This window comes from Mobula birostris, chromosome 1 (genome assembly GCF_030028105.1).
Source record: "Mobula birostris isolate sMobBir1 chromosome 1, sMobBir1.hap1, whole genome shotgun sequence".
Taxonomy (NCBI): Eukaryota; Metazoa; Chordata; class Chondrichthyes; order Myliobatiformes; family Myliobatidae; genus Mobula; species Mobula birostris.
Window position 1 is genome coordinate 206,903,306 of NC_092370.1, and position 26,200 is coordinate 206,929,505.

General features: G+C 39.2%; 1 protein-coding gene across 5 annotated transcripts; it reads right to left on the bottom strand.

The window, feature by feature from the left end:
* Nucleotides 1-18: 18 nt before the first annotated feature.
* On the bottom strand, nucleotides 19-26,069 carry zfyve21 (zinc finger, FYVE domain containing 21). Of its 5 annotated transcripts, XM_072269857.1 has the most exons (9): nucleotides 25,846-26,064; nucleotides 21,808-21,858; nucleotides 20,015-20,183; nucleotides 12,040-12,115; nucleotides 7,714-7,805; nucleotides 7,137-7,190; nucleotides 4,115-4,257; nucleotides 2,846-2,965; nucleotides 45-1,445 (listed from the first exon to the last, which is right to left on the bottom strand). In XM_072269857.1, exons 1-9 carry the CDS (start codon nucleotides 25,969-25,971, stop codon nucleotides 1,410-1,412), a joined length of 867 nt encoding a protein of 288 aa, XP_072125958.1. In that variant the 5' UTR covers nucleotides 25,972-26,064; the 3' UTR covers nucleotides 45-1,409. The 5 variants fall into 5 exon arrangements, with proteins under 5 accessions (XP_072125965.1, XP_072125958.1, XP_072125972.1 ...); XM_072269864.1 differs by lacking the exon at nucleotides 21,808-21,858 and having other exon boundaries at nucleotides 19-1,445; nucleotides 25,846-26,069; XM_072269871.1 differs by lacking the exon at nucleotides 7,137-7,190 and having other exon boundaries at nucleotides 51-1,445; nucleotides 25,846-26,059.
* Between the last annotated feature and the right edge of the window lie 131 nt (nucleotides 26,070-26,200).

A 26,200-nucleotide genomic window follows, 5' to 3' on the forward strand; every position in this document is an offset into this window, starting at 1 on the left:
TGGCTACAATACATAATGGAAAACTCATGAATTACAGTATATATATTTTTTTAAATGGATTAAATAAATAGAGCAAAAATAGAAATAAAAGTAGTGAGGTAGTGTTCATGGGTACAGTGTCCATTCAGAAATCAAATAGAGGGGAAGAAACTGTTCCTGCATCATTGTGTGTGCCTCTCCTTTTCCTCTGAGGCCACGACAGTCTTTTGCCATGTTTTTATATCAACCAGTAAAATAAATAACTCTACTTAATTTTGCTCAGCATCAAAAGATTTCATTACAAAGCCAAATAAAAAAACTGCTCATGGAAAATGTGCATACCTGTCTTTCAGCTATTTGGATGGGCCAGTTGTTTGGCCAGAAGTAAGAAACAAGTTTGTTTAATCACCCCAAACTTAAATTTATTTTTTTTATTATACAGAAGGTGCTTGAAACTGACCAAAGATTAGATATTTATCTAGAATGAATACAAACTTAAAATACAATTTTAGTCAAGGTGAGTCCTGTACATAACCAGAACTTAAATTATAATATTTGGTCCAGAAAACTTAACAGCTGGTCTGCTTTCCCTTCTTTCTACCCATACCCCAGGTTGCATCAAAAACAAATTTCAAATTCAGACTCTACATGCAATACTTGAGTAATCAAAGAAATAAAAAGTTAGGTTTATACATAATGTTCAGTTTCCAGAACATTCAACAAACTGGTATAATATTACCTCATCTGCAACTTTTAGTACTTCAAAAGTAACTTCTAACAATCCAGCTTTTTTCATGCAGTTGCTACAGACTTCACACATTAATATCCAATAACTTTCTTAACCTATCAATACATAATTGCAGGAATAAGCAGGGTTATGCAAAGCATCCACAATGGGGGAGGGGTTTCCTTTGGTATATCAATTAAATTCTAGGGGAAAGGAAAAGCAACAATATAAAATCCAAGCAAAACGATGGCACTTTGTGGGCTTCAGCATTTCCTGCTATTAAAATTAAATGTAAACATTTTCAATCTTCAGTCACAGGTCAAAACTACCTGCTAAATACAGAACTGAAGTCTACACAAACAATTTTCTACTTTTGTAATTAGAAGCTTACACTTCAACATTAAAATATTTGCAAAATACTGCAGTGCAGTTTTCAGTTAATGATTAAAAAATAGATTAATATTTAGCAAGTTTAATTTAAATGTAAGGTTACATTTAAAACATTGTAAATTTATATTGCACTATACTGAATATTTAAATGCACCAAAAATAGTCCTGAAATTTGCTGCATTTTTAAGTGTTTTCAGAAAAATCATTAATACAAAAGTACTAAAAACTGACTGTATTCCAGAGCAGGAAAAAGTATTTTCCATTCCTCTTCAGGCTGGCAGCTGTTTCTTTGTTTTTCAGGATTCTGAAATGGTTACTGGTCTCTTGATTCATATAGAAGCTTTGCTGCCTGTTGATTGAGATAGAGATAATCATGATTTGTGGGATGGGTTGAAAGAATGGTACAGTTCAATTTTCACTATGCAAAAAAACTGCATTATGTACAACCGTCATAGTTGCAAGAAAATGTAAAGGTTCCTTCCATTTGGTATCAGTATTTAAATACAGCTAAGGCTAGTAATATGAATGTCTCTACTGTGCCACAAAATCCTCAAATTGGGCAGAGGTCATTATCATAAGTATTAACAATTCCTTACATATAGTCTGTCAGTTTGCAACTTTAATTGGATTATAGTCTTTCAGTGGTGAATTTTGATAGCCAAATATTGGCCAGGACTCCCCTGCTCTCCAATTCATACCATTGTATTCTTGATTATCCAGATAAATACTGCACTCAAATATCAAGCAACACACATAAAAGTTGCTGGTGAATGCAGCAGCTCTAGGAAGATGTACAGTCGATGTTTCAGGCCGAGACCCTTCGTCGACTGTACCTCTTCCTAGAGATGCTGCCTGGCCTGCTGCATTCACCAGCAACTTTTAAGTGTGTTGCTTGAAATTCCAGCATCTGCAGCTTTCCTTGTGTTTGTGCACTCAAGTATCATCCTGGATTACATTTGCAGACTACTGGAACATGAATTACTGCCTTTTAACTTGGGTAACAATACAACTAATGAGTGAAATACAAACCCTGAAAATACAATTGCAGGGATCAAATAGCACTGTAGAAAGTAAAATGAAGTGTTTCCAGTATTTTGTTTTAGATAATTAATATTTTCTTGACCAGAATTATTGCTCTGGCCTTTTCCCAATTTCCTGAAAACACTTATACTTATGTACTCTATTACCTCACTGACTCCCAATTTTCCAACTAAGTGGGTAGGCACAGTAGCACCAGCTGGGAAGGGTCTGTTACCATAATGCATCTCTTAAGTAAATTAACTCGACTTTTCCTTTTTGGAAAATGTTAATTTTTTTATCTTGACCATTTACTGGTGGCCTATTCTCATTCTCAATACTTCCAGCAAGCCCATGGGCTCCATTGAAGTGAATAATCTAATACATATGGTATGTCAGTAGTGAGAATGATTCTCCAACATTCCCCTTCAACTTGTGGGTTCTGAGGCAGTTTAAAAGTGGTAAGACTGCTGAATGGATCCTCACCCGGATCTGGGCCGTACCCTCCAAATATCCAGACCCGCCTCTCGGTTTTTTTGCACTACCTTACTTTCCATTTTTGTATTTTCTATTTATGATTTATAATTTAATTTTTAATTTACTAATTTTTACTATTTAATATTTGTAATCCAAGGAGTAGGGAGCGCAGAATCAAATATTGCCGTGATTATTGTACGTTCTAGTATCAATTGTTTGGCAACAAAGTATAAAGTAAAGTAAGTAACATGCTACTTCTGTTTCTGTTGGGCTTTGTGTTCTGCAGACAGAGGTTCTCCATCCAATTATTTTCTTTCTCCACTGAGTGAGAACATTCCAGTCATTCTCAGGGCTTTCCCAAATGAATGTTGTAGCCTAAATGCAGAGAACAACCCTAACATTAGTCTGCTTATGTTACTGATTTTGGAAGCATAGTGGAGGACAGATTATTGCTGCACAGTAGACTGTGCATTTGGTATTGAATTTATCTTCAAATTGTTTTTCCTCAATGGCCAAAAAATTGATGTTGAATGTCTTCAATGATGTCTGCCTTCAAGGTGTCTTGAGGTAACAGACCAGATCTGTGTTTCTCAGGTTAATTGCAGAATTTTGTTTGCTTCTTTTCCATACTTGGCACTGAAGTCATCGAAAGGGATTTAGGACCAGAGGGCACAGCCTCGTAATAAAGGGACATCCCTTTAGTCCAGATGAAGAGGAATTTAGAGCATGGTCATTCTGTGTAATTCATTGCCACAAACAGCTATGGTGACCAAGTCACTGAATGTATTTAAAGTAACAGTTGGTAGGTACTTGATTAGTAAGGGTATCAGAGGTTACGGGGAGAAGGCAAGAGAATGGGGTTGAGAGGGACAACAAATCGGAAAGGAATAGTGGAGCAGACTCAATGGGCCAACTTCTGCTCCTATGTTTTACGGTCTTGTGATCAGTTTGGCCGCCACACCAGAGGAAGACTTCCTTCCACTTACTGCCCCCCCCCCCCCGCCACAAACTGCACAAGGTTTAGGGATGTGGCATTTGCAGTCCAACCTCATTCTTGTTAACAATGTTTCTCTTCTCATTTGTCCCTCCAAAAATGCAAGTCACCTTTAAGAGACAAGCCATCTCCTGCCTGTCAACATTTACTTTGCCAAGGCTTTTGGAATCTCTAACAATAAATCAGTCAAAATTATAAAAGTTATTGCTATCGCCGGGTATTTTCACCTACTACTTTTCTAAAGTTGGCTAATAAGCAAACCATTGAGGAGTCGGCTTTAATTTCGAAATGAGACTAATTATGTCCTTTCAGATTCAGAGATTACGAAATTGAATAAATAGGCAATATATTCCTTATGCTTAACCATTTGACAGATATTCCCCTACATCCTCTTGCCTGTATTCTAAACTGAATTTTACATTACTGTCATTTCAATTCTAACTTTATTACTTAGAGCAAAATAAATCATTTGCTCTAAGTTAATGGAAACTGAGTCTTTTGAATATGCAAAACATTTTATTAAACTTCACCTTGTGCATAGCAGCCAGCCAACCAACAGCCATCTTCTTGTTGCTATTGAAATCATCAGATGCACTTAACTTCAGCTGTTTTGGTTCCTGAGACCCCAAAATTTTGTATTGGATCAGCATCCCTGTGGCACGAGTATTGCCACCTGAAATTTACAGATTAAAATAAATTTGGTTGAAAAGTGAACTGCTAATTAGGCTTGCATGATCATATTGTGCAACATAGCAACTTCACCAAAAAACTTTTCCCCTCTGAGAAGAATAAAAAATTACTAAAATTTCCTTTCCGGTAATTTCTATTTTAAAGCTTGCATGAATACTTCCTTTGCAAGTTGTGCTAACTACCCTCCCCCACCATATCCCAGAATATAAAGACAAAAGGGGGAAGAAACAACAATCCCAGATCAGAAACTCAGCACAGCTGTTTCCTCTGCCTCATGGATAATGCTTCCTGTGATACAATTCATATCCGTTTTATATTCCTTTAACTCAAGTATGTCATCCTATAGATATAGAAATTTTAAAATCAGGATTTAATATGAATCTAATGTAATTTAGTATAAAATATGTCATTCAGTTACTGAATAGATACAAAAATTTGGTCAGATTAATCAAAACTATCTATATTACAAATAGAGCAAGTATGAGTTTACAGGATTGGGTGACTAAGAACAAGACTGCAAAGAATAAAAAAAAATCATAAAACCATGTGTTTTTGTTACAAAACATTTCCACTATGAATTTTCCCCAAATAAAAATGTGCAAAATTTAATGGCCACTTTTTACTCTGAAAAGATGGCCGATTAGTGGGAAATAAGTTCACCGCCTCTTTTACTCAAGGTCATCATATTTGCTTCCTTCTCTCACCTATATATTCAGTAGAATCAGAAAGCAAATAACCAGCTATAGGAACTCTGGCCTTTCTCACACCCATCCTCACGAAGAAATCCCAAATATGATAGGAACTAGCTTCAAATTTGGGCAGTGGTGATCTAGGCAAGAATTCCAGACACTTGAATCAAAACAACTCGGTGCACCACCATTGTATTTAACCTAACAAAAGAGTCCAGAATCATTTCAGATAGTTTTCTAGTTAAGTAGATCTTGTATCTTCCCACTAATAGTAAGATTTCAAATAGCCCAAAATAAATGCAAGGTATTCAATTATGAGCATCACCATTTTACAGGAAACAAGAAAGACTGCAGATATTGAGTGTGGAGTTAAAAACTGGAGGAACTCGGAGTCAAATGGCATCCGAGAGGGTAAAGAGAAAGTTTTCATTTCAGGTTGAGACCCTGTATCAGGACACAGTGTACAAGGAAGATAGCCAGTATAAAAGAGGTGAGAAGGATAGGAAGGGCGAGGCAGGATAGGAAGGTGATCGACAGAAACAAATGAGGAGGGACATTATGGGCAGGTGGATCCAGGTAGATGAGGAAGAGGGGTGAAGGTTGGAGAGTGATTGGTGGACAATAGGTAGTACAGAAAAATGGGAATAGATGTAGGGGTGAGAGGAGAGGATAACAAACAGAAACACAAGAGGTTGCAAATGTTGGAATCTGGTAAGGAAGCTGATAAATGGAACAAGATAAAAGAATAATGGCCAAATGGAACACACTAGAAGGGGAGAGGAGGTATAGTGTGTGATTAATAGTTCTATCTACGTAGGTGGAAATGAGGGGGTGAGAAGTGCAGAAGAGGAGAAAGGAATACGGGAAATGTAGTTTACTTTAAAATGGAAAATACAAATGTTTACTTTTGGTCTGTAAGCTACCTAGATGGAATAAGTGATAATGTTCTTCTAGTTTGCATATGTCTACACCTGGACAATGGAGAAGGTTGAGAACAAACATGTTTGTTGTGGGAATGGGGAAAGGATTTGAAATGGCATGCAAGATGGCTATAACAACAGAGCATAGCTGTTCTGCAAAACAGTTGTCCAGTCTACGGCTATGTCCACACTAGACCAGATAAATCCGTATCCAAAGATTTTTCTCTTCGTTTTGACCCTCCATCCACACTGAAACAGCATTTTCCTCCCCTGAAAACGGAGCTTTTCTAAAATGTTCTCCAGAGTGTTTAAATCTGAAAACGCCAGATGGGCGTTGTAGTGTGTACGGGGTAACCGGAGGTTTTAAAAAACCTGTTATCCCTTTCATCAGTGAAGAGACTATGGCTGTGGGAAGTGTTTCCAGGGTGACCCCTCTGTGGGAGTGGGGAAGGTGTTGGTACTGGGGGAAGAGCCATCATATTCCTCATCACTGCTAATCCCTCTGCAACAGAGTTAGTCAGTTTTTCAATGTTCAACACCAGCCGGGTCATACTGTCCGTGAACTCCCTGTCGGTTGCCTCCATACGCTCCAGTATTTGGTTTTTTAGTTTTAAGTCCTCCTGCGCAAGAGCCAACAGCTGTCCGTCATTTGGCAATTTCCGTTTAAGTTTTTCCAGTCTGTAATTGGACAAAGGTGCACCAAGTATACCATTTCCTCTTCGCTTGTTTTCTGTGTGTCCTGCGCATGCCCAGTAAGAGGAGATTTGCCTAACTACCCGTTTTAATGTGGACGGAAGTATTTTCGAAAATTCTTGGTGTGGACGCCTATCATTTTTACGTGAAACCAGCGTTTTCAAAATTATCCGGTCTAGTGTGGACGTCACCTACGTTTGATATTGCATATGCTGAATAAGATGGAAATATGCAAGCTGAATAAGACATTAACATAATATTCTTGGAAGCATAATGCCACTATTTCTACTTGCAGCAAAGAGCTCATGCAATATAAAAGCAAGCAAAGAGGGAACACTGTAAAATGCTTAGTTTTAGGGGAGTTTATCTTGTAATTTACAATGCATTGCAAACTCAGATTCAGCAACTGAGTTTAGTTCAACTGAAACTACATTGATTATTCCTCACAGGAAAAACATCATTCACAAAGCAACTAGCAGAAGGTATATTAGAAGCCAAACTCCAAAACACAATTAGAAAATCAGCACACTGTGGGTTAATTTTACAATCATACTTCTAACCTTCAGTAATGTACGGGTTCTCCAGTAGGCTGGTGTAAGTGTGAATATCTTTTTCTGTTTCAAGATGATAGGCAGCAGCAGCAGGCATTGAAAAGAAGGATTAGTTTCAGGCCATTCTAATCAGGAAAATACGTCGTCCATCTAATTCAGCACACAAATACCCCTAACTTAAAAATCATAATTTTAAGGTAGCAAACCAAAATTAAATTTTTAAAATTCCATTTCACTGATATATTTTAGAAAATAAAGGCAATCCATGTTCTGCTAATTTTAAAGTTGTCAATGTAATCCATTGTTTAGTTATGGACACCACGTCAACTATTATTCTTTTCACATTTCAACCAGTCCAAACAAAAACACTGACCTACAGGGCTTAACCTGAACTAATGGCAATTCCTACAGAGATCATTTCTATCCAACGACCAACCTGTTTCTCATCACAAATCCCATCAGTTCCAGCTGCAGAATCTATCATTAAACCAATGATCTTTAAAGCAGTATTTTCTCTGAAATTAGAGTTACCAAAGTTGTTACGGCTGAAATCAGTTATTTGTGTAATTAGCATATTGAAAATTACCTCCAGGAGTAAAACCTTCAGTCAGCACCTGAACATTTATAATCCGAGCAACTTCAATTTCAAAGTGATTTTCTCCATCCAGATATAAATACCTAGCAAAATTTGAAATTAATAATTAAATAAAAATATTGAACTAAAATATTTTGAAGACTGCCATTATAAAATCAAATCAGCAAACAAACTATCCAGACATCTCACCTTTTGCTTTCTTGGCTTTCACCCACTTGCCCTTGCCAGTTCCCAAAAATCAGACTCCTGACATTTCCTATCCACAAACACTTTACCCATATGGCTGAAGTACGAAATTAGTAAAAATTACTCTATATGATACATCTCAGATTATCAAAATGTATATGCGGCTCAACGTATGATTTTACACCAAGTCTGTATTGAAGCCAAATTGTCTTAAAGTATTAATGCCAACAAGTAGCCTAACCACATCAGCAGTTGCTGTGGCTGTTGGTAATTTGGACTCAAAATGACAGAAGTTGAAATAGAGAATATTTTACACTTCAAACCAAGAAAAGATATCTAGAAAGAGTACCGTTGGCTTATAACCTCTTATACATGTTGATCTGATTCTTCTCCTTGCAGTAACAACTAGAAAATTTAAGATACTCCAGAAAAATACTGGTCACCTTTAGTGCTTCTACTTTTAATGATTCAAAGGAAACACTGGTACTTATATTTTAAGTCTTCAGTTCTATATTAAATATTAACTACCCTGCTAAACTTCAAATCACACAATTGTATTTCAGCTGTTATTTTCACACCACTAGGAAAGGGATGATATCTGCATTTACATTCGAACCACTGTGAGCTTCATGAGCTTTTCTATTTCCTTTAAATGCAAAAAAATCATGATCTGGTTACAGATAACTTGACTAGTTTGTAAAAAGAAACATACTTATTACAATTTTTAATTCATTTAGAGAGACAGCGCAGAAATAGGTCCTTCCAAATCTTCAAACCACTCCACCCAGTAACCCATGACAACACCCGATTTGACTCTAACCTAATCACAGGACAATTTACAATGATGAATTACTCTGCTAATCAGGACGTCTTTGGACAGTTTCTTGCGGGCATACTCAGTAAATCCAAGAAGCAAAATAGAATCGAAAGACCATACTGACAGGATGGACAAAAAACCAATCTGCAAAAAACTGTGCAAACGCAAAAGAAAAAAAATTAAGCAATAATTAGAGAGCATGAGATGAAAAGTCATCGAAAGTGAGTTCGTAAGTTGTGAGAACATTTCAGTGATGGGCAAGAGAAGTTATCTCTTCTGGTTCAAGAGCCTAATGGTTAAGGAGTATTAACTGTTTCCGAATCTGGTGGTGTGAGTACTGAAGCTCCTGTACCACCCTCCTGATGGCAGCAGAGAGAAGCGAGCATGACCTGGGTGGTGGGAGCCCTGATAACAGATGCTGCTTTCCTGTGGCAGCACTTTGTAGATGTGCTCAATGGCGGGGAGGGCTTTGCCCATGATGGATCGTGCCGTATCCACTAAGTTTTGTAGTATTTTCTGTTTAAGGGCTTTGGTGTTTCCATACCAGGCTATGAGGCAACCAGTCAGTATACTCTCATGAATTGATAAGAGGAGAATCAATTATCTTTTTCCTTATTATACATTCTATATCAGAGTAATACTATGCATGATTTTGATAATATTTATTTCACCTTCTTTATGTATTGTTATTTATATATTTGAGATACTTCTCTTTGGATATATGCTCTTTTTAGATCAATAAAAAGATTGAAAAAAAACTCTCCACCAATGTTCCCTGTAAGGTGTGCGCGTATACGTCTGCACACATCGTTTGCTACTATCACACAAAGGAATTTAAAAGATCGTCACCTTCTACCTCGTACACAATCATATTTCCTTTTCTGGTTTCTGATGTGGGCAGAGTTGACAACATGGAGTTTGCAATGATCTGTCTCCAGATTTTAGAACTGGCTTATTTATATCGTTTTTATTGAAGAAGTTATTCAGTGCGCACATTGTTACTGGGCAAAACATTGCACTACACAAGATTTTTTGTGCACACTGGTCATTACGAATTAAAGGGAACATTGCTCTCCACTACATATCTATAGAAGTTTGTCAAAGTTTTAGATGTGATGCCGAATCTTTGCAAAGTTCCAAGAAAGTAGAAGTGTTGCCAAGCCTTCATCATAGTTGCACTTATTTGCTAGGCCTGATAGGTCCTCTAAAATGATAACACTGAGAAATTTAAAGTTGCCTACTCTCTCTAGCTCTGATGTGCTGATGAAGACTGGCTCATTGTTCTCTGGTTTCCTCCTCTTGAAATCAATAGTCATCTCCTGGGTCTTGCTGACATGCAGTGAGAGATCGTTGCTGTGGCACCATTCAGCCAGATTTTCAATCTCTGTCCTATGCTGATTTGTCACCACCTTTGATTTAGCCACTGACAGTCATGGCATTGGAGCTGTGCTTAGCCACACAGTCATGTGGGACTCAAAATCCTGTTACATATCAAGTCCTTGTAAAACAAATTAGGGGAGTTTCAGCCACTCTAATTAGGAAAGCAAGTGGAAAATTGGTCTTCACTGCAAGGAGAATGGGGATTCTTATTACAATTGTACAGAATATAGATGTATGGAAAAACTGTTTTGTCTCCTGGTTTAAAATTCTGATATACTGCATTACAAGCAGTTGAAAAGGTGGTTCATTAGGTTAATTCCCAAGATGAAGGATTCTGTCTCATAGCAAGTTTGGCCTACTCTGCAATTTCATTTAGCACTTAGATGCATTCAGTGCTAAAAATGGCAGTCATCTTTGTAGCAGAGCTTTGTTTTGTCAGGAGCCGGGTGTGAATGCCCACCCTCTTTTGACAAGCATAGTTGTTCTGTTAATCAAGCAAACTTCATAAAAGAAATTGCTCCAACCTTAGCATGGAGAATGCTGTCAACACTAGGGGGCAAAGGTAGAGGGCGGTGAGTATATGAAATGAGCTGCTGCAACCTGCAAGTAGCAGTACTTGCATGGATTATTCCAAAAGCACTTCTCAAACTCTATTACCATGGGCCGCAGGTGCACTTTGGAACACTACCTCCAGGTTCCCTTCCAAATTACACGACTGTGACCTAAAAATGCACTGCGAACTCTCTATCATCTGAAACTCCAAGCCTATTTGGTGTACTTTCATCAAATACACTGCGAAGTTGAGATGGCAGCCACCTTCTCCCAAAGCATCTAAAGACAGGAAATGTACTGCTAAACTTGCCAATGATGTCCATATTTTTTAAAAAATGCACTAACCATCTTAGTTCTGTTCTGAAAGCTTGAAGAAATGATTGCAAAACTGCAAGAACCTTGCCAATTTCCCTGGTTCTACATCACATTCGCAATGAACAACCCAAAGCTGAGGCATTGTTTTCTATGTCACTGCATCTATAGAGTGGTAGAACAGGCTAGGAAGGTATGAAACATTTTCAAAGTACAGACATTGGGAAATGTACTGGGAAATTTCCGGAGCTCTTCAGCTCCTTTCCAGACAACATTACAACTTTGTGGATTTGGACTCTGTGGTAATTGACAGTTAAAGAAAGCAAGAATTGCTTAACACCAGGCTAATTCAGAATCCTTTAAATTCATTTTAAAAATATACTGGTCCTTTGCATTCCATAAACAACAGCTACATTTATTACCCATGCATATAGTTTTGATAGAATGACTAATTTTCTACACCAACTAGGAACAGACCAACAAGTCTTCTCCACCAATATAATGGCTTCAATTCCACGTTTCCATCAACCACCACTAACCCTTCGCCCCTTGTCATTAACAATCTTTCTACTTCAAACTTTAAAACATTTAAAGACTGTCCACAACCTTCTGAGTAAGAGCATTTCAAAGACTGGTGATTCTTAGGAAAAAGGTTTCACTACATTATATTTCTTAAACTGTCACTACCCTCTTCTCTCTCCCTCCCACCACCAGACTTGGATTCTCCCAGAAGGAAAAGTATCCCCTCTATATCCACCTTCAAGACCCAATGCAACCTTACAGCTTTTAATCAAGTCTTCTCACCTCTCAAACTCCAACAAATACGAGCACAGTCTGCCCAATCTTTCCTCACAATACAATCCACCTTGCTCAAAGTATCTCTTTTGCCCAAAGTTAACTTTACTGCCACGTTATCCTCAATAAGGGAGTTTTGCAGATATCTTGAAGGACCCCACAACACATAGGGATTTGTTTTTAAAAGAGTTGCAAGATTTGTTAAGAGTTTTAAAAAATTGTTTTTAAAGAGTTGCAAACCAGTGACACAGAACATTTTACTACAGTGAATTTACCTGTGGTTGTTTGACAGCCGACAACTCATTGTCTCACTTTTCTCCAAGAAACTAGAAGTTACAAGGAATGTAGCCCCTTGAAAACAAAGAGTCAGGAGTGTGATTTATGGTAATCACCAGAAATGCACAATAAACAGCCCTTAAAAAGTTGGAATTTATCCATGCAAATACAAGTGAAACTTTTTCCAAATGTTTCCTGCTGTCTATGAGAAGATTAATCTATGTGTATGAGAAGGATAAATTAACCTCTACTTCTTGGTTAGTGTCACCAATGCCTTTTCTTCCTCTGACGGGTTATAGTTAGCATGACCCTTTTCTCCGGGACTCCAGATCCCATGGTGAAGGATTCACACTGTTTTTAATTTCCAATCAAATTTTACCATTCAAAGTCTGTGTAAATGCAATGAGTAACTGACACCATTCATTCACCATCTAGCACGAGGCCAATGATCTTACCAGATCTCAAATTGTCAACCTTAAAAATGTAATTAAGCTGTTAATTGTTGATAAGTATCAAATACACCATAACTACATTATACAAAAACAATAACAGCTTCCCAATCATTTATAATAACGCCATTCGTTGTACCCATGCTGAGTAAGTTCGGGTAGATGTGCTCTTTGATCCTGGGTTAAAATATCGTAAGTGAAACTGTCCCTTTACTTCCAATATCCATCCAGCGACTTTTACTCTACACATGCTTGTGCTAAGATCAGAATGGAACTTTGGCTGTGTGGCACCCAACAGCCCAAATATTCACAATAACACCATATAGATGGTGTACACAGGAATCGTTTAGGATAAGCCTATAACATAACTATATGATGTCTTTGACCTCCTGCTCCAGCAGAAGGTCCTGCAACATAGGAATCCAGAACTGCCAGGCTGAGTAGCGGCTTTTGCATCCAGGCTGTTAGGCTTCATATCCTGCTGCCACCCAGCACACACATACAGTCTGTCTGACTTGTCCATTTTTACATGTTTTATTGAGAGACAGAAAGAGACACATATACACACAACACCAGAAAACGTCCGGTCTCCAAGGTCCCGGTGGAGACGGCCTGGTAGGGGTCTTGGGCAGGACCCTCGTGCTTATGCTACATCTGCCCACAAAAACCTCCTGATGAGAGTGACAAGAACAAAAAGAGTCATGCCAGCTCGGACATTGCCCAGGTTAACAAGGTCCGTGCTAATGGTTAGGGAACCAGGACCACCTAGCGAGAAACTGGCTGCTGGAACAAATCATAAAATGGACGTGACTGGACAACATGTAACTAATGGAATGCTACTTTAACAACAACAACCCACATGAAAGGATACATCAACTGCATTTGTGGACTCTGGCAACAACAAAGATTGTCATCCACATTCATAGAACAACAACTGGTTACCAGTGATCAAACATTGTCAACAGAGGATTGCTATCACATTCTGAATTGGGAGACACCACGATGCAACACAGCAACATTGCAGAGTGAGCTGATCGGGAAATCCGAGTTCAAACCCCACCTCACAGATGGCGCACAGGTAATAGCATCACCTTGTACACGGGGAATGCAAGTTCGAACCTCACCTCGGGGCACATCAGCTACAAATACCTGGGGATCCTGCAGGCACATGGAAACCAAGATGAGGACACAAGGAAGGTTGCAACATCCAAGTACCTCCGAAGAGTGAGACAGATCCTAAAAAGCTAGCTGAATGGGAAGAACAAGATCAGAGCCATCAACACATTCATCCTACCAGTCAACCAGTCATCAGATACGCAGCCGCAATAGTGTGCTGTCCAAGGAACAAACTGGAAGCCACTGATATCAAGATCCAGAAACTACTAACAATACATGAAGGATTCCATCCAAGGTCCAACATCAAGTGACTGTACACCCACCGGAATAAAGGAGGACAGGGACTTGGATGTGTCAAGGCCACAGTCCTGGAAGAAATGTGAAACATCCATGAGTATGTCAGAAAGATGGCCTTCAAGAATGAACTGCTAGGAGAATACCTCAGACAGCAGGCAGAGGCTATGAAATAGAAGCCAGTGTAACAGAGCCAGGGGACCAGAGGCCATGGCAGAACAAGCCACTGCACGGGATGTACCATCACCAGATATGAGAGGTGGCTGACGTAAGAAAGTCCTACCAATGGCTGGAAATGGCAGGGCTGAGAGACAGCAGAGGTACTACTCATGGGTGCACAAGAACAGGCACTGAGCACAAGAGCAATAGAAGCAGGGGCCTATCACGCCAGACAAGACAAAAGACACAGACCGTGCAAGGAATCTGCTGAAACCATCTACAACATAGTAGCAGGGTGCAAGATGCAAGCAGGGACAGCATACACTGAACAGCACAACCAAGTTGCAGGAATTGTGTACAGGAATAACTGCTCTGAGTGTGGATTGGACACTCCCTAGTCCAAATGGGAAACACACGAGAAGGTAATGGAGAATGAAAGAGCTAAGATCCTGTGGGACTTCCTAATACAGACTGTTAAGCAGGTACAGGCCAACCAACCAGACATACTGGACAAGGAACAGAAGAAAGCAATAGTAACAGATGTGGCAATCCTGAATGACAGTAACATCGGAAAGAAAGAATACAAGAAGCTGGGGAAATACCAGAACTTGAAAAAGCAGATAGAAAGGATGTGGAAGGTTGAGGCCAGAGTGATCCCGGTGGTGAGAGGAGCACCTGGACCTGTGACACCTGGACTAGGAGAGTGGTTCCAACAAATCTGGGGCACAACACATGAGCTCTTGGTCCAGAAGAGAACACTACTAAGAACAGCACCGATACTGCACTGAACCCTGGGGGGGGGGGGGGGGGGGGGGAAGAGAGGCACGCACACATGCATACACACTATAAAAAGCATTCACGCCCCCTGGAAGTTTTCATGTTTTATTATTTTACAACATTGGGTCACAGTGGATTTAATTTGGCTTTTTTGGATCTGATCAACAGAAAAAGAAAAACTCTTGTGTCAAAGTGAAAACAGATCTCTACAAAGTGATCTAAATTAATTACAACTATACAACATAAAACAATTGACTGCATAAATTTCATCCCCTTTAATCCGACACACCAAATTATCACTGGTGCAGTTACTATGGTGGGCAGAGGAATGTTGTCAGGCTGTAAAAAACAGAAATACAGCATTCAGGCTAGTTAAAAGAACCCATAATATGCAGCATTTGGTTCAATATAAGAAAGCACAGGCAGTGGAGAGAAGAACTATACGTCAAGCTAAAAGGGCAAGTTGGAGGAGTTTTTGCAACAAAATAGGAAAAACAACACCTGTGGGAGGGTATGAGGAACGATTAGGAGGATGGGAGGAGATAGAAGGGAATGGGAATATCCAGTAATGATATCTGAGGAGGAAACGACAGTCTCCAGTAGGGATAAGGCTGAGGTCATGGGCAAGTCATTTGTACAGATACACAGTTCAGAAAATTTGTCTGAAGAAGGGAGAAGGAGAAAGGAAAGAACAATGAGTCAACACCCAGGTGTGTTAAACAGGAGGGAAGGAACAGATGATATAATTGATGATCCATTTACGTTAGCAGAAATAGTGAGAGCAATAAAGAGATCGAGACCAACCTCCCCAGGGAACAATCTGATATGCTCTGTGATACTAAAAAAACTAGGAGAAGGAGTGCTCTTGAAGTTGCTGCATTTTTATAACAGAGTGTGGGAGGAGGGAAGATTACCAAGTGCATGGAAAGAAGCAGTAGTAATTCCAATAAGAAAATCTGGCAAGGATCCATCAAAACCTACTAGCTACAGACCAATAGCATTAACATCAAATATATGTAAGATGATGGAAAGGATGATAACAGAAAGGTTGTCATATGAGCTTGAGAAGAGGGGAATGCTGGCAAGTTATCAGAGTGGTTTTAGAAAGGGAAGGAGTTCCATGCACTCAGTGATAAGGTTAGAGACTGAAATAAGGAAGCCCCAGGCAAATAAAGAATCCATAGTTGCAGTGTTTTTTGACATTGGAAAAGCCTATGATATGATGTGGAAGGAAGGATTATTAATTAAACTGCACAAGAAGGGGGTTGGTGGGAGAGTTTTTAATTGGATTAAAGATTTTTTTGTTCGGTAGAAAAATTCAAGTTCGGATTGGATCAGAATTATCAAAGCAGTACATAGTGGGAAATGGCACACCTCAAGGTAGTGTGGTTAGCCCGTTACTCTTCATCATTATGATCAATGGTGTCTTCACAAAGGTACCAGTGGTCACTGTTTGCGGATGATGGGGCCCTGTGGAAAAGGGGCAGGAACATGGAGCATATAATCAGGAAACTAAGAAGCAATTGATGAAGTGGTAGAGTGAGGTTATGATTGGGGATGTAGATTTTCAGTAGAAAAAACTCACTGTATTTTTTACCAGGAAAAGAATTGAGGTAGGGAAGAAGTTAAGGATGTATGGGATTGAATTAGAAAGGGTTGGATCATTTAAGTTTCTGGGAGTTATATTTGATTCACGATTAACATGGGCAGACCGTATCAGGAAAGTTGAGGAGAAATGTACAAAAGTATTAAATGTGATGAGATGTTTGACTGGTAGGGAATGGGAGCAAGTTGTTCAGCATTGAAGAGAATGTATGTGGCTTTAGTGAGATCTGTGTTGGACTATGGAAATATAGTATATGGATCAGCAGCTAGGTCTCTTATAAGGAAACTGGATGTGATTCAGCTCAGGCTTTGAGAGTGTGCAGTGGGGCTTTTAAAACATCACCAGTGTCAGCCCTACAGGTAGAAATGGGAGTAATGCCTTTGGAACTAAGAAGGATGCAACTGATGGCAAACTACTGGGCTAACTTGCAGGGGCACAATGATTCTCACCCTGCTAAAGGAGTGTTGCAGGAGTGCTGGGAAAATGGGAGGTTTCAGAGGGATACCTTTAGTCGGGTAGGGAATGATATTGCTAAAGAATGTGGAGTGTTTGACCTAAGGATAAGTCCTTCAGTAGTTTATCTGGTTGTAGCTCCATGGAAGCTTGTATGGCCTGACATAGACTGGCATTTGTTAGAGGTAAAAAGGAAAGGAAGATATAAAACTGATTTGGTAAATGCATTTAACTGTCATGTGATGGAAAAGTATAGTGATTATACTCACATTTATATGGCTGGTGCGAAGGAACCTGAAACAGGAGTGACAGGGTTTGGGGTGGTTATACCAGCAAAAGAAATTGGAATCAGAAGAACATCTAATAAGTTAGGGGTGTTTACAGTGGAGATGCTGGCAGTGTTGGTTGCGTTGCAATGGGTGCAGAAAGCCAGAGAAGTCAAAGCATTGATATGCTCAGATTCATCCTCAGTTCTAGCAAGCTTAAGGTCTTTTCACACAAACAGTTGGCAAGATGTACTTTATGAAGTCTTTCAGTTAGTTGCAAGAATTGCAAATCAGGGAGGTCAGGTAAAATTTCTATGGGTTCCAGCACATGTAGGGGTAAAGGGGAATGAGAGGGTGGATGAGTTGGCAAAGAGGGCATTAAAGAAAGAAAACATAGAAATGCACATTAGTATCAGTAAAGCAGAGGTTAAGTGTGTAATCTGGGAAAAAAAATCAACCAAATGTGGCAAGAAAGATGGGACAGGGAGGGGAAAGGGAGGCATTTATATCAAATATAAAAAAGTGTTGCAGGTACTAGGGTAGGTAGTGGAAACAGAAGAGAGGAAACTGTGTGGACTAGGTTAAGGCTGCGACACTGTGCATTAAACAAAATATTGAAAATGATAGGGAAACACCAGACAGGATTGTGTAAGGAATGTCAGGAAGAGGAGTCAGTAGAACATGTAGTTCTGAGTTGCAGCAAGTATGGGATAAAGAGAGACATGATGAGAATTAAACTAAGGGAATTGGGGGTGCAGGAATTCACATTAAAAGGGTTGCTGGGCATGGGTGAGAGAGCAGAGGTTAGGGTATTTTTAGCTTTCTTAAGGGGTACAGGGGTTTTTTATAGGATATGACGGATAAACAGGAATAGGGTACTAGGATGGCCAAAGATGGGAGGATGGGGGGGGCGGGGAGGAGAGACAGATTTTTTTTATATATACACACACACATACATATACATACACACACACTTATATATATGTATTGGGTGAAGGGATTTAGAATGTACGTCTATGGCACACTCCGGAGCAGAAGGTGGCTGGGTGCCAGCCACCATAAAACAAGACACAGACAGACAGATCACTGGTGCAGCCAATTGGTTTTAGAAGTCACAATTAATTAAATGGAGATCACCTGTGTGCAGTCAAGGTGTTTCAATTGACTGAAGTAAAAATACACCTGTATCTGGAAGGTCCAACTGCTGGTGAGTCAGTAGCCTAGCAAAAATTGTACCATGAAGATGCCAAACAACTCTGCAAAAAGGTTATTGTAAAGCACAAGTCAGGAGATGGATATAAGAAAAATCCAAGTCACTAAATATCACTTGGAGTACAGTTAAGTCAATCATCAAGAAATGAAAAGAATATTGCACAGCTGTAAATCTGCCTAGAGCAGACTGTCCTCAAAAACTAAGTGACCATGCAAGAAGGGGACTAGTGAGGGAGGCCACCAAGAGACCTATGACAAGCTTCAGTAGCTCAGATGGGAGAGATTACACATACAACAACTACTGCGAGGGTGATTCACCAGTCAGAGCTTTAGGGGATAGTAGCAAAGACAAAGCCACTGTTGAGGAAAAACTCACATGAAATCTTGACTAGAGTTTGCCAGAAAGCATATGGGGGACTCTGAAGTCGGTTGGAAGAAGGTTTTATGGTATGAAGAAACCAAAATGAGCTTTTTGGCCATCAGACTAAATGCTATGTTTGGCGTAAGCAAAACCCACCATCCCTACTGTGAAGCATGGTGGTGGCTGCATCATGCTGTGGAGATGATTCACTGCAGCAGGCCCTGGAAGGCTTGTGAAGGTAGAGGGTAAAATGAATGCAGCAAAATACAGGGAAAACCGGAGGAAAACCTGATACAGTTTGCAAGAGAACTGTGATTTGGGAGAAGATTTGTTTTCCAGCAAGGCAATGAGCCCAAGCATAAAGCAACAGGAGTGGTTTAAAAACAAAGTTAATCTCCTAGACTGGCCAAATCATAATCTCCTGGAGTGGCCAAATCAGAGTCCAGACCTGTGGTGGCTGGACATGAAAGAGTTGTTCACTCACGATCCCCATGCAATCTGACAGAACTGGAGCAGTTTTGTAAAGAAGAATGGGGAAAAACTACAGTGTCCAGATGTGCAAAGCTGACAGAGACCTATCCACACAGACTCAAGGCCGTATTTGCTGCCAAAGGTACATCTACTAAATACTGTCTTGAAGGGAGTAATTAGGCAATTATTTTGTGTTTCATAATGGTAATAAATTTAGACCACTTTGTAGAAATGTTTTCACTTTGACATGAAAGAATTGATCAGTACCAAAAAAGCCAAATTAAATCCACTGTGAATCAATGTTGTAAAACATGAAAACTTCCATGGGGGGGGGGGGGAGAAGAGGTGAATACTCTTTTTATTGGCACTGTGTAAAATGCACATAGACACACAACTGCCTGTTTTTGTTATAATAGTGTCAGTGACATTATACTGTCTTATCTCGCACTTTCTGTCAATCTGTCAGTCTTCAATTATGCCACTCAGTGACCTGTGCTGATATTAATTTTCTGACTGTATGTGCAGTGTGTACAGTACCGTGTTTTGCACCTTGGCCATAAAGCATAGTTTCATTTAATTGTATGCATGTGGTTGAATGACAATAAACTTAAAACACAGACCTAAACTTCAAATTATTTGCAATATGTTAAACATTTCTAGTCTTAGTCTTATTCATTCCTGTATTTCAACAACTTTCATTCCAAAAAATTTCAAAAGAAGTCATATCAATTCCATTCATAAATTTCAAAGTTCCTTTAAAGTCACAATTTAGGTCACCAAAAAGTCTTACTTGAAGAAAACAATTCTTACCATTTATGAGCACCTTAATCTGTTTGTCAAAGAATTCCATTTCCTTCTGGGAGATCAACGCACACTCAGCGCACTGCCGCACAGGGTCTATGAAGTACATCCGTGGAAGAGGTACCTTTTTACTGCAACATTTGTCACAAAAGCATTTGCCACATCTCCTGCAGTGATGCTGCAAATTTCAGGATTGTTTGAATAAAAAAAAATCAAAAATGTCATTGGAACTCAAAGTTAATTTAATATTCACAAATATTGAAAAAATTTTAAATTATGTTCCAGATTCAATGAATACACCAGATTAAAACAATACTTTATAAACTCCAGTATTTGTTTGCCTCATTTCAGGAATTGGGAAGATTGCAATCCCTGTGAAACCAGTAGGAAAAAGGTATATTCATTTGCCCACAGCACATACAATAGGAATTGTAGCTGCTTGCATTCAATGGCCTACTGAAATGGGCAGCTAACTATTACTGTACCAGATTAAACACTGAGTTCTGTATGAAAGTAACATAAAGATGATGATCTCCAGTCAGAATGCTAGAGATAGGGCAGTATTTAAAGTACAGGTGTGATTGGATTGGATCACAGAAACTGATTTACATCAAATTTTTGGAAATGCCACTTGAGTGCATGATTTAATTCTTAAATGTATTCCGTAGGCAATGCCAAGTGTCAAGCAAATATTTAAACACCTTTATTGTACTTACAAATGTGGGATCTAGCAATACAGAAAAAAATAAGTCAGAAATTTGGGATTCACACTGGAATTCTCCAGTGCATGAGCATTTGGAATATAGATTTTGTTTGAAGACTACATATTCTATTTCCTTTTCATTTTTGCCCTATTAACTGGTTGGTAGCTTGGTAGCTCAATTGCTTTACAGTGCCAGCTGTAAATCAGTCACTGATTAATTCCCACTGCTGTCTGTAAGGAGTTTGTACATGTTCCCCGTGATCATGTGGGTTTCCTCCAGGTGCTCTGGTTTCCTCCCACATTCTAAAGACAAAAGGGTTAGCATGTTGTGGACATGCTATATTGGCACTGGAAGCATGATGACACTTGCGGGCTGCCCGGCACAATCTTCGCTGATTTAATTTGACACAAGCAACACATTTTACTGTATGTTTTGATGTACATGTGACAGATAAAGCTAATCTTTAAAAAAAATCTAATCATAACACCAGGTCTGGTTGAAAGGACTAGATAGGAATAAAGCACACACTGATTCTGATACTAATGAAGCCAAGTATAATTAAACAGATTAGTAATGATCATTTCATCAGTTATGTACGCAGACAGTTGATTTTACCTGGACACACAAGAAAGACTACAGCAATCTGGATCAACACACAAAAAATGCTAGAGGAACATGGCCAAGCTCCTTCCCCCCAACCTCTCCCCCTATCTTTTGATTCTGGCTTCTGCCCACTTTTCTAGTACTGACGAAGGGTCTCGGCCTGAAACATCGAATATTCATTTCCTTCCCTGGATGCTGCCTGATTGCAGAGTTGCTCCGGCAATTTGTGTGTGTTGAGTAATTCTACATATAAAATTACATAGAGGAATGCTAATGTGATACCAACATGCAGAAAGTGTAAAAATATCAATTTAGTGTGTTAGAAGCAGAAGGATATCATACTAACTGTAAACAACACAATATCCAATCCCATTGCAGCAAAATAAGTTTACTGTTTTTCTGGGTTGAGCATTTTTCTTTATTTGCCAGTGGAAGCCAGCAAATAAAGACCAAAAAAATCTACAATAAATTGGCAAGAAATACAAAATCTCTTACTTTCCTGGTAAGAAAGTCAAATTTTGCATCGCACTGCATACATCTGGGGCACTAGGAATAGAAATACAAATGACATCAGAGACAAGTTTTACGTCAAAAATTGACCACCAAGTAGTTTTATTTCTGACTGGACCTTCTGGAAATTTTATATTATGCAGCTTTTGTTTAATTTATAAGCAACTGTATTCTACAGGTAATTGTCTAATAGCTAATTGTCATCTTAATTGAACACTAACAAATCTTGTTTCTGTATTGATTGTAAAGCAAAGGACATTCATGTGCAAGAATGGGAACACTTTGCCTTACAGATTATGTTGATCCAATAGGGCATTAAGTGGCCTATTCCATTAATCTGCTATTCTCCGTTTATCCAACCAAATTATCAATTATCATGTAGCTACAACCACATTTCCATCTACTGCACTAATAATCTTCAAAGTTACTACATCATACATCCTATATTCATACACAATGCTAATGTATGTCTTTCCCTGTCAAGTGATATTTCTGTGCCTTGTGACTACTACCCTCTCACCATCTCCAATATTTTAAGACCCTTCTCTTATTTTCAGTTCTCTGTACCTGCCAAATTTAGGCTTCAAAATTATATGCTAGAAACACAAAAACAAAGCTTAAATTTCAAAGTAAATTTAATATCAAAGTATGTACAAGTTAGTGTATACCACTCATTCAATTTCTTGCACGCATTCACAGTAGAACAAAGAAATACAACATAATCAATGAAAAACTACACACAAAGACTGACAAACAATCATTGTGCAAATACAAATAAATAAATAGATAAATAGAGAAGACCATAGACATGAGTTGCAGAGTCCTTGAAAGTGAGACAATGGGTTATGAAATCAGTTCAAAGTTGAATTGAGTGAAGTTATCCACACTGTTTCAGGGGCCTGATGATTGAAGGATAATAATTGTTCCTAAACCTGGTGGTGTGGGAGCTAAGGCTTCTATACCTCCTTGCTGACCACGGAAGTAAGAAAAGAGCATAGCCTAGGTGGTGGGGTTCTTTGATTATGGATGTTGCCTTCTTGTAACAGTGCTGCTTGTAGAAATGCTCAATGGTGGGGAAAACATTTCCTGTGATGAACTGGGCTGCAACCATTTTTTTTGTTGGGTTTTGTTAGACAGTGGAGTTGCAACCAGTCCAAATACTCTCCACTGTGCACATATAGAAGTTCATCAAGGTTCTTGATGACATGCCGAATCTGTGCAAATCTGTAAGAAAGTAGAGGTATTGCCGTGCTTTCCTTGTGACGACACTTCGTGCTGGTCCCAGAACAGATCCTCCAAAATGATATTGCCAAAGAACTTAAAACTACTGATCCTCCAACACCTCTGACTGGCACTTGGACCTCCAGTTTCTTCCACCTGAAGTCAATCATCAGCTTTTTGGTTTTGCTGTGGCACCATTAAGCCAGATTTTAATCTCCCTCCTAAATGCTGATTCATCACCACCTCTGATACGGCCAACAACAGAAGGGTGATCAGCAAATTTAAGTGTGGCATTGAAGCTGTGCTTAGCCTCAAAATCATAAGTAAAGCATGGCTAAGCACACAGCCTTGTGATGCGCCTGTGCAGGTGGAGATTGCAGAGACGTTGTTGCCAATCTGAATGTAAAGGAAATTGCAAAATGAAGTTGGTCATCTGAGTTCAAGTTGATAAGGACAGGATTGCAAAAAGTTGGATGAGAAACAAAACCAAAATAAATAAACTATTTTTTAAAGTTGTAGGACCATATCCTTCAACTCTGTCAAGTACATACAGTATCTAAACTTATCTCATTTACTAGTACTTGGTAAGCAGCCTTGCCGATTCAAGACCTCAAGATATTTTTCAAAAATTGAGAGGTTATCTGGCTTCACAAACTACTCTGGTGGTGCATTCCAGAATCCAGCTACTCCAATAACTTCTAATTCCAAATCTCTGCCCTCTAGGTTTACTTATCGCTGCCTTAGGTTTCCTACCCTCAACACCTCTCTTATAAATTTTGTGTGCCTTGGACAGGGAAGGGCCTCAACCTCTGCCCCAAGACAACAATCTGCCTACCCAGTCTCTCCTCACAAGTGACCAACTAACCCAGGCAGCACACTCACGAATTTCTTCTGCACACTCTCCAGTGCAACCACATCCTTTCTATATTGTGAGAGCCAAAGCTGTACGCAGTATTCCATATGTGACCCAACCAATATTTGAAAATTGTACTATAACTTCCCTGGCTAATGACGGCACGAAATGCATGTACCTTCTTCGTCATTTTGTCTTGGACTTGTACATGGAGGTCCATCTGTTCCTCAATATTAGAAAGCCCTAACTTTCATTGTGCATTGTCCTCCCCTTATTAGTCCTCCAAAAGTACATCACTTTCAAACATCAGGATTAAATTTCCATCTGCCATTGTTCTGCTCATCTCACCAATCGATCAATATTTTATTGCACCCACAACTATCCTTCTATGGAAAAAGACCAATGATTCTCATTAGCACCTGCAAACGTACTAGTAGTACTTCCTATGTTCATAGACAATGTTAACGCATCACCTGCAAATGTACTAGTGGTCCTTCCTATGTTCACAGACATGGTTGACACATCACCTGCAAACAGACTGGTGGTCCTTCCTATGTTCACAGGCAATGTTAGCGCTCACTGGTGGTACTTCCTATGTTCACAATGTTGACGCATCACCTGCAAACATACCAGTGGTCCTTCCTATGTTTACAGACAACATTAATGCATCAGTTTTACTTCTTAGCACCTATTTGTCCCAAGTACCCTTCTGCTGCACTTTCTATAATGTTGAGAGCCTTTCCCATTTTCAGTTCACTATACCTACTACATTTTCCACCTTTATTCCCTGTGTTAAGGAATTAACCATTTACACATTACTTTTCAAAGTTACACTCACAGTCATTAATGGTAAATTACAAAATATTTCCGCTCTTCAATTTCCTCACTTGCAGACCCCGATCAGTACAGATTGGCAACATCTCTTCCACAATCACCATCAACCCAGGTGCACCACAAGTCTGGGCACAGCTCCATTGCCATATTTTAGTTTGCTGAAGGTGATGACAAATTAGCATATAGGAGGGAGAGGGAGATCCTCAAACTAGTCCTGTGTAGGGCTATATGTAGGACCATATAAAGCATACTCTATTGTGTGTGTATAATCTTCCACACACCGTTGTATATCTACATAGAGCAATATACTATTTATCACTAGTATTTAAACTCAAGTTCACAGCAAAAACACAGGATGGGACTTCTCGTTTGAAGCGATGTTTTTTTCTATGTTTTTTTCCGGGTTTATATTGTCCAGTTGAATAAATCAAACTACAAAAGTGCATACACGTCGACATTAAATTGGCATAATTTACATAGAAAGATGTAAACACGATGCAGGAGAGTTTGTATAAGTAAATTATGAACTGTAAAAATCAATCTAAGCATACTTGACAAAATAAGTGCAGTCTCTTCGCCTGATCACGGCTTATTTAAATGTTTTTTAAAAAACCATGTCAAACTAAATAGATCCAAAGTTCTTCGCTTTCAAAAAAAAAAATTCGTCTGTTACAAGATCACAGCATATTTCAACAGACGTCATTTCATCTTTGTTTTGAAACAAAGACCACATCCCATATGATCGACAACACATCGAATTCGATGTCGTTTCGGCTAACTAAGCCACTAATATTTACAGCTGTGTCAACACTACAGATTCGGTACAAAATTTTCCAAAGAAACTGAAAATGCTCAATGTCCTCACGCCACGACAGCAACAATATTGACGTTTCAGGTCAATGACCTTCAATGAAAATCCCAGGACAAATTCTGCTCCGTTATAGTTCTGCATTTCTGCCGTTCCACCTCAGATTTTCCTACATTAACAAACCACGTTGGGGTAGGAGACTCCAAGGCACTCCGAGTGCTCAGCTGCAGCCCTGCCCCAGCAATAATAATCACTAATTAAAACATCCGCTCAGACTGCTGCTAAAACACACAGAAGCACAGCTTACCTCTCTATCGGGAACCCACTGGGGCTCATCAAGTGAGAAGGGACTGCATAAAGCACCGTTTTCTGGTACCATGCGAAGCCCACTAGGACTGCGCACCAATTTCTTCCCTTCGCTCGTCGCCGCCATGATACCTAAATGTCATACGCGCTGTTGAACACTGTGGCCAATCAATTGTCAGGATTAGTTACCTATAGCCAATCAACTCTTTCAGGTATCGCCTCAACTAAGCAAAAAACAATCATAGCCTATCAAATAAAAGACTTTCTTTGATACTGTCATCATATTAACCAATTACCCAAGACTAAGCGCGTTTAACCAATCAGCGCTCACTCGATTGACATACGAAACCCTTATT

Excerpts from the sequence above, each read along its gene's own strand:
- zfyve21 (XM_072269857.1), bottom strand. The coding sequence starts at position 25,971 with ATGGCGGCGACGAGCGAAGGGAAGAAATTGGTGCGCAGTCCTAGTGGG. Across the intron at positions 20,184-21,807 it reads TTGACTTTCTTACCAGGAAA|CATCACTGCAGGAGATGTGG; the intron begins GTAAGAGATTTT and ends TGAAATTTGCAG. Across the intron at positions 4,258-7,136 it reads GAACCCGTACATTACTGAAG|GTGGCAATACTCGTGCCACA; the intron begins GTTAGAAGTATG and ends TGTAAATTTCAG.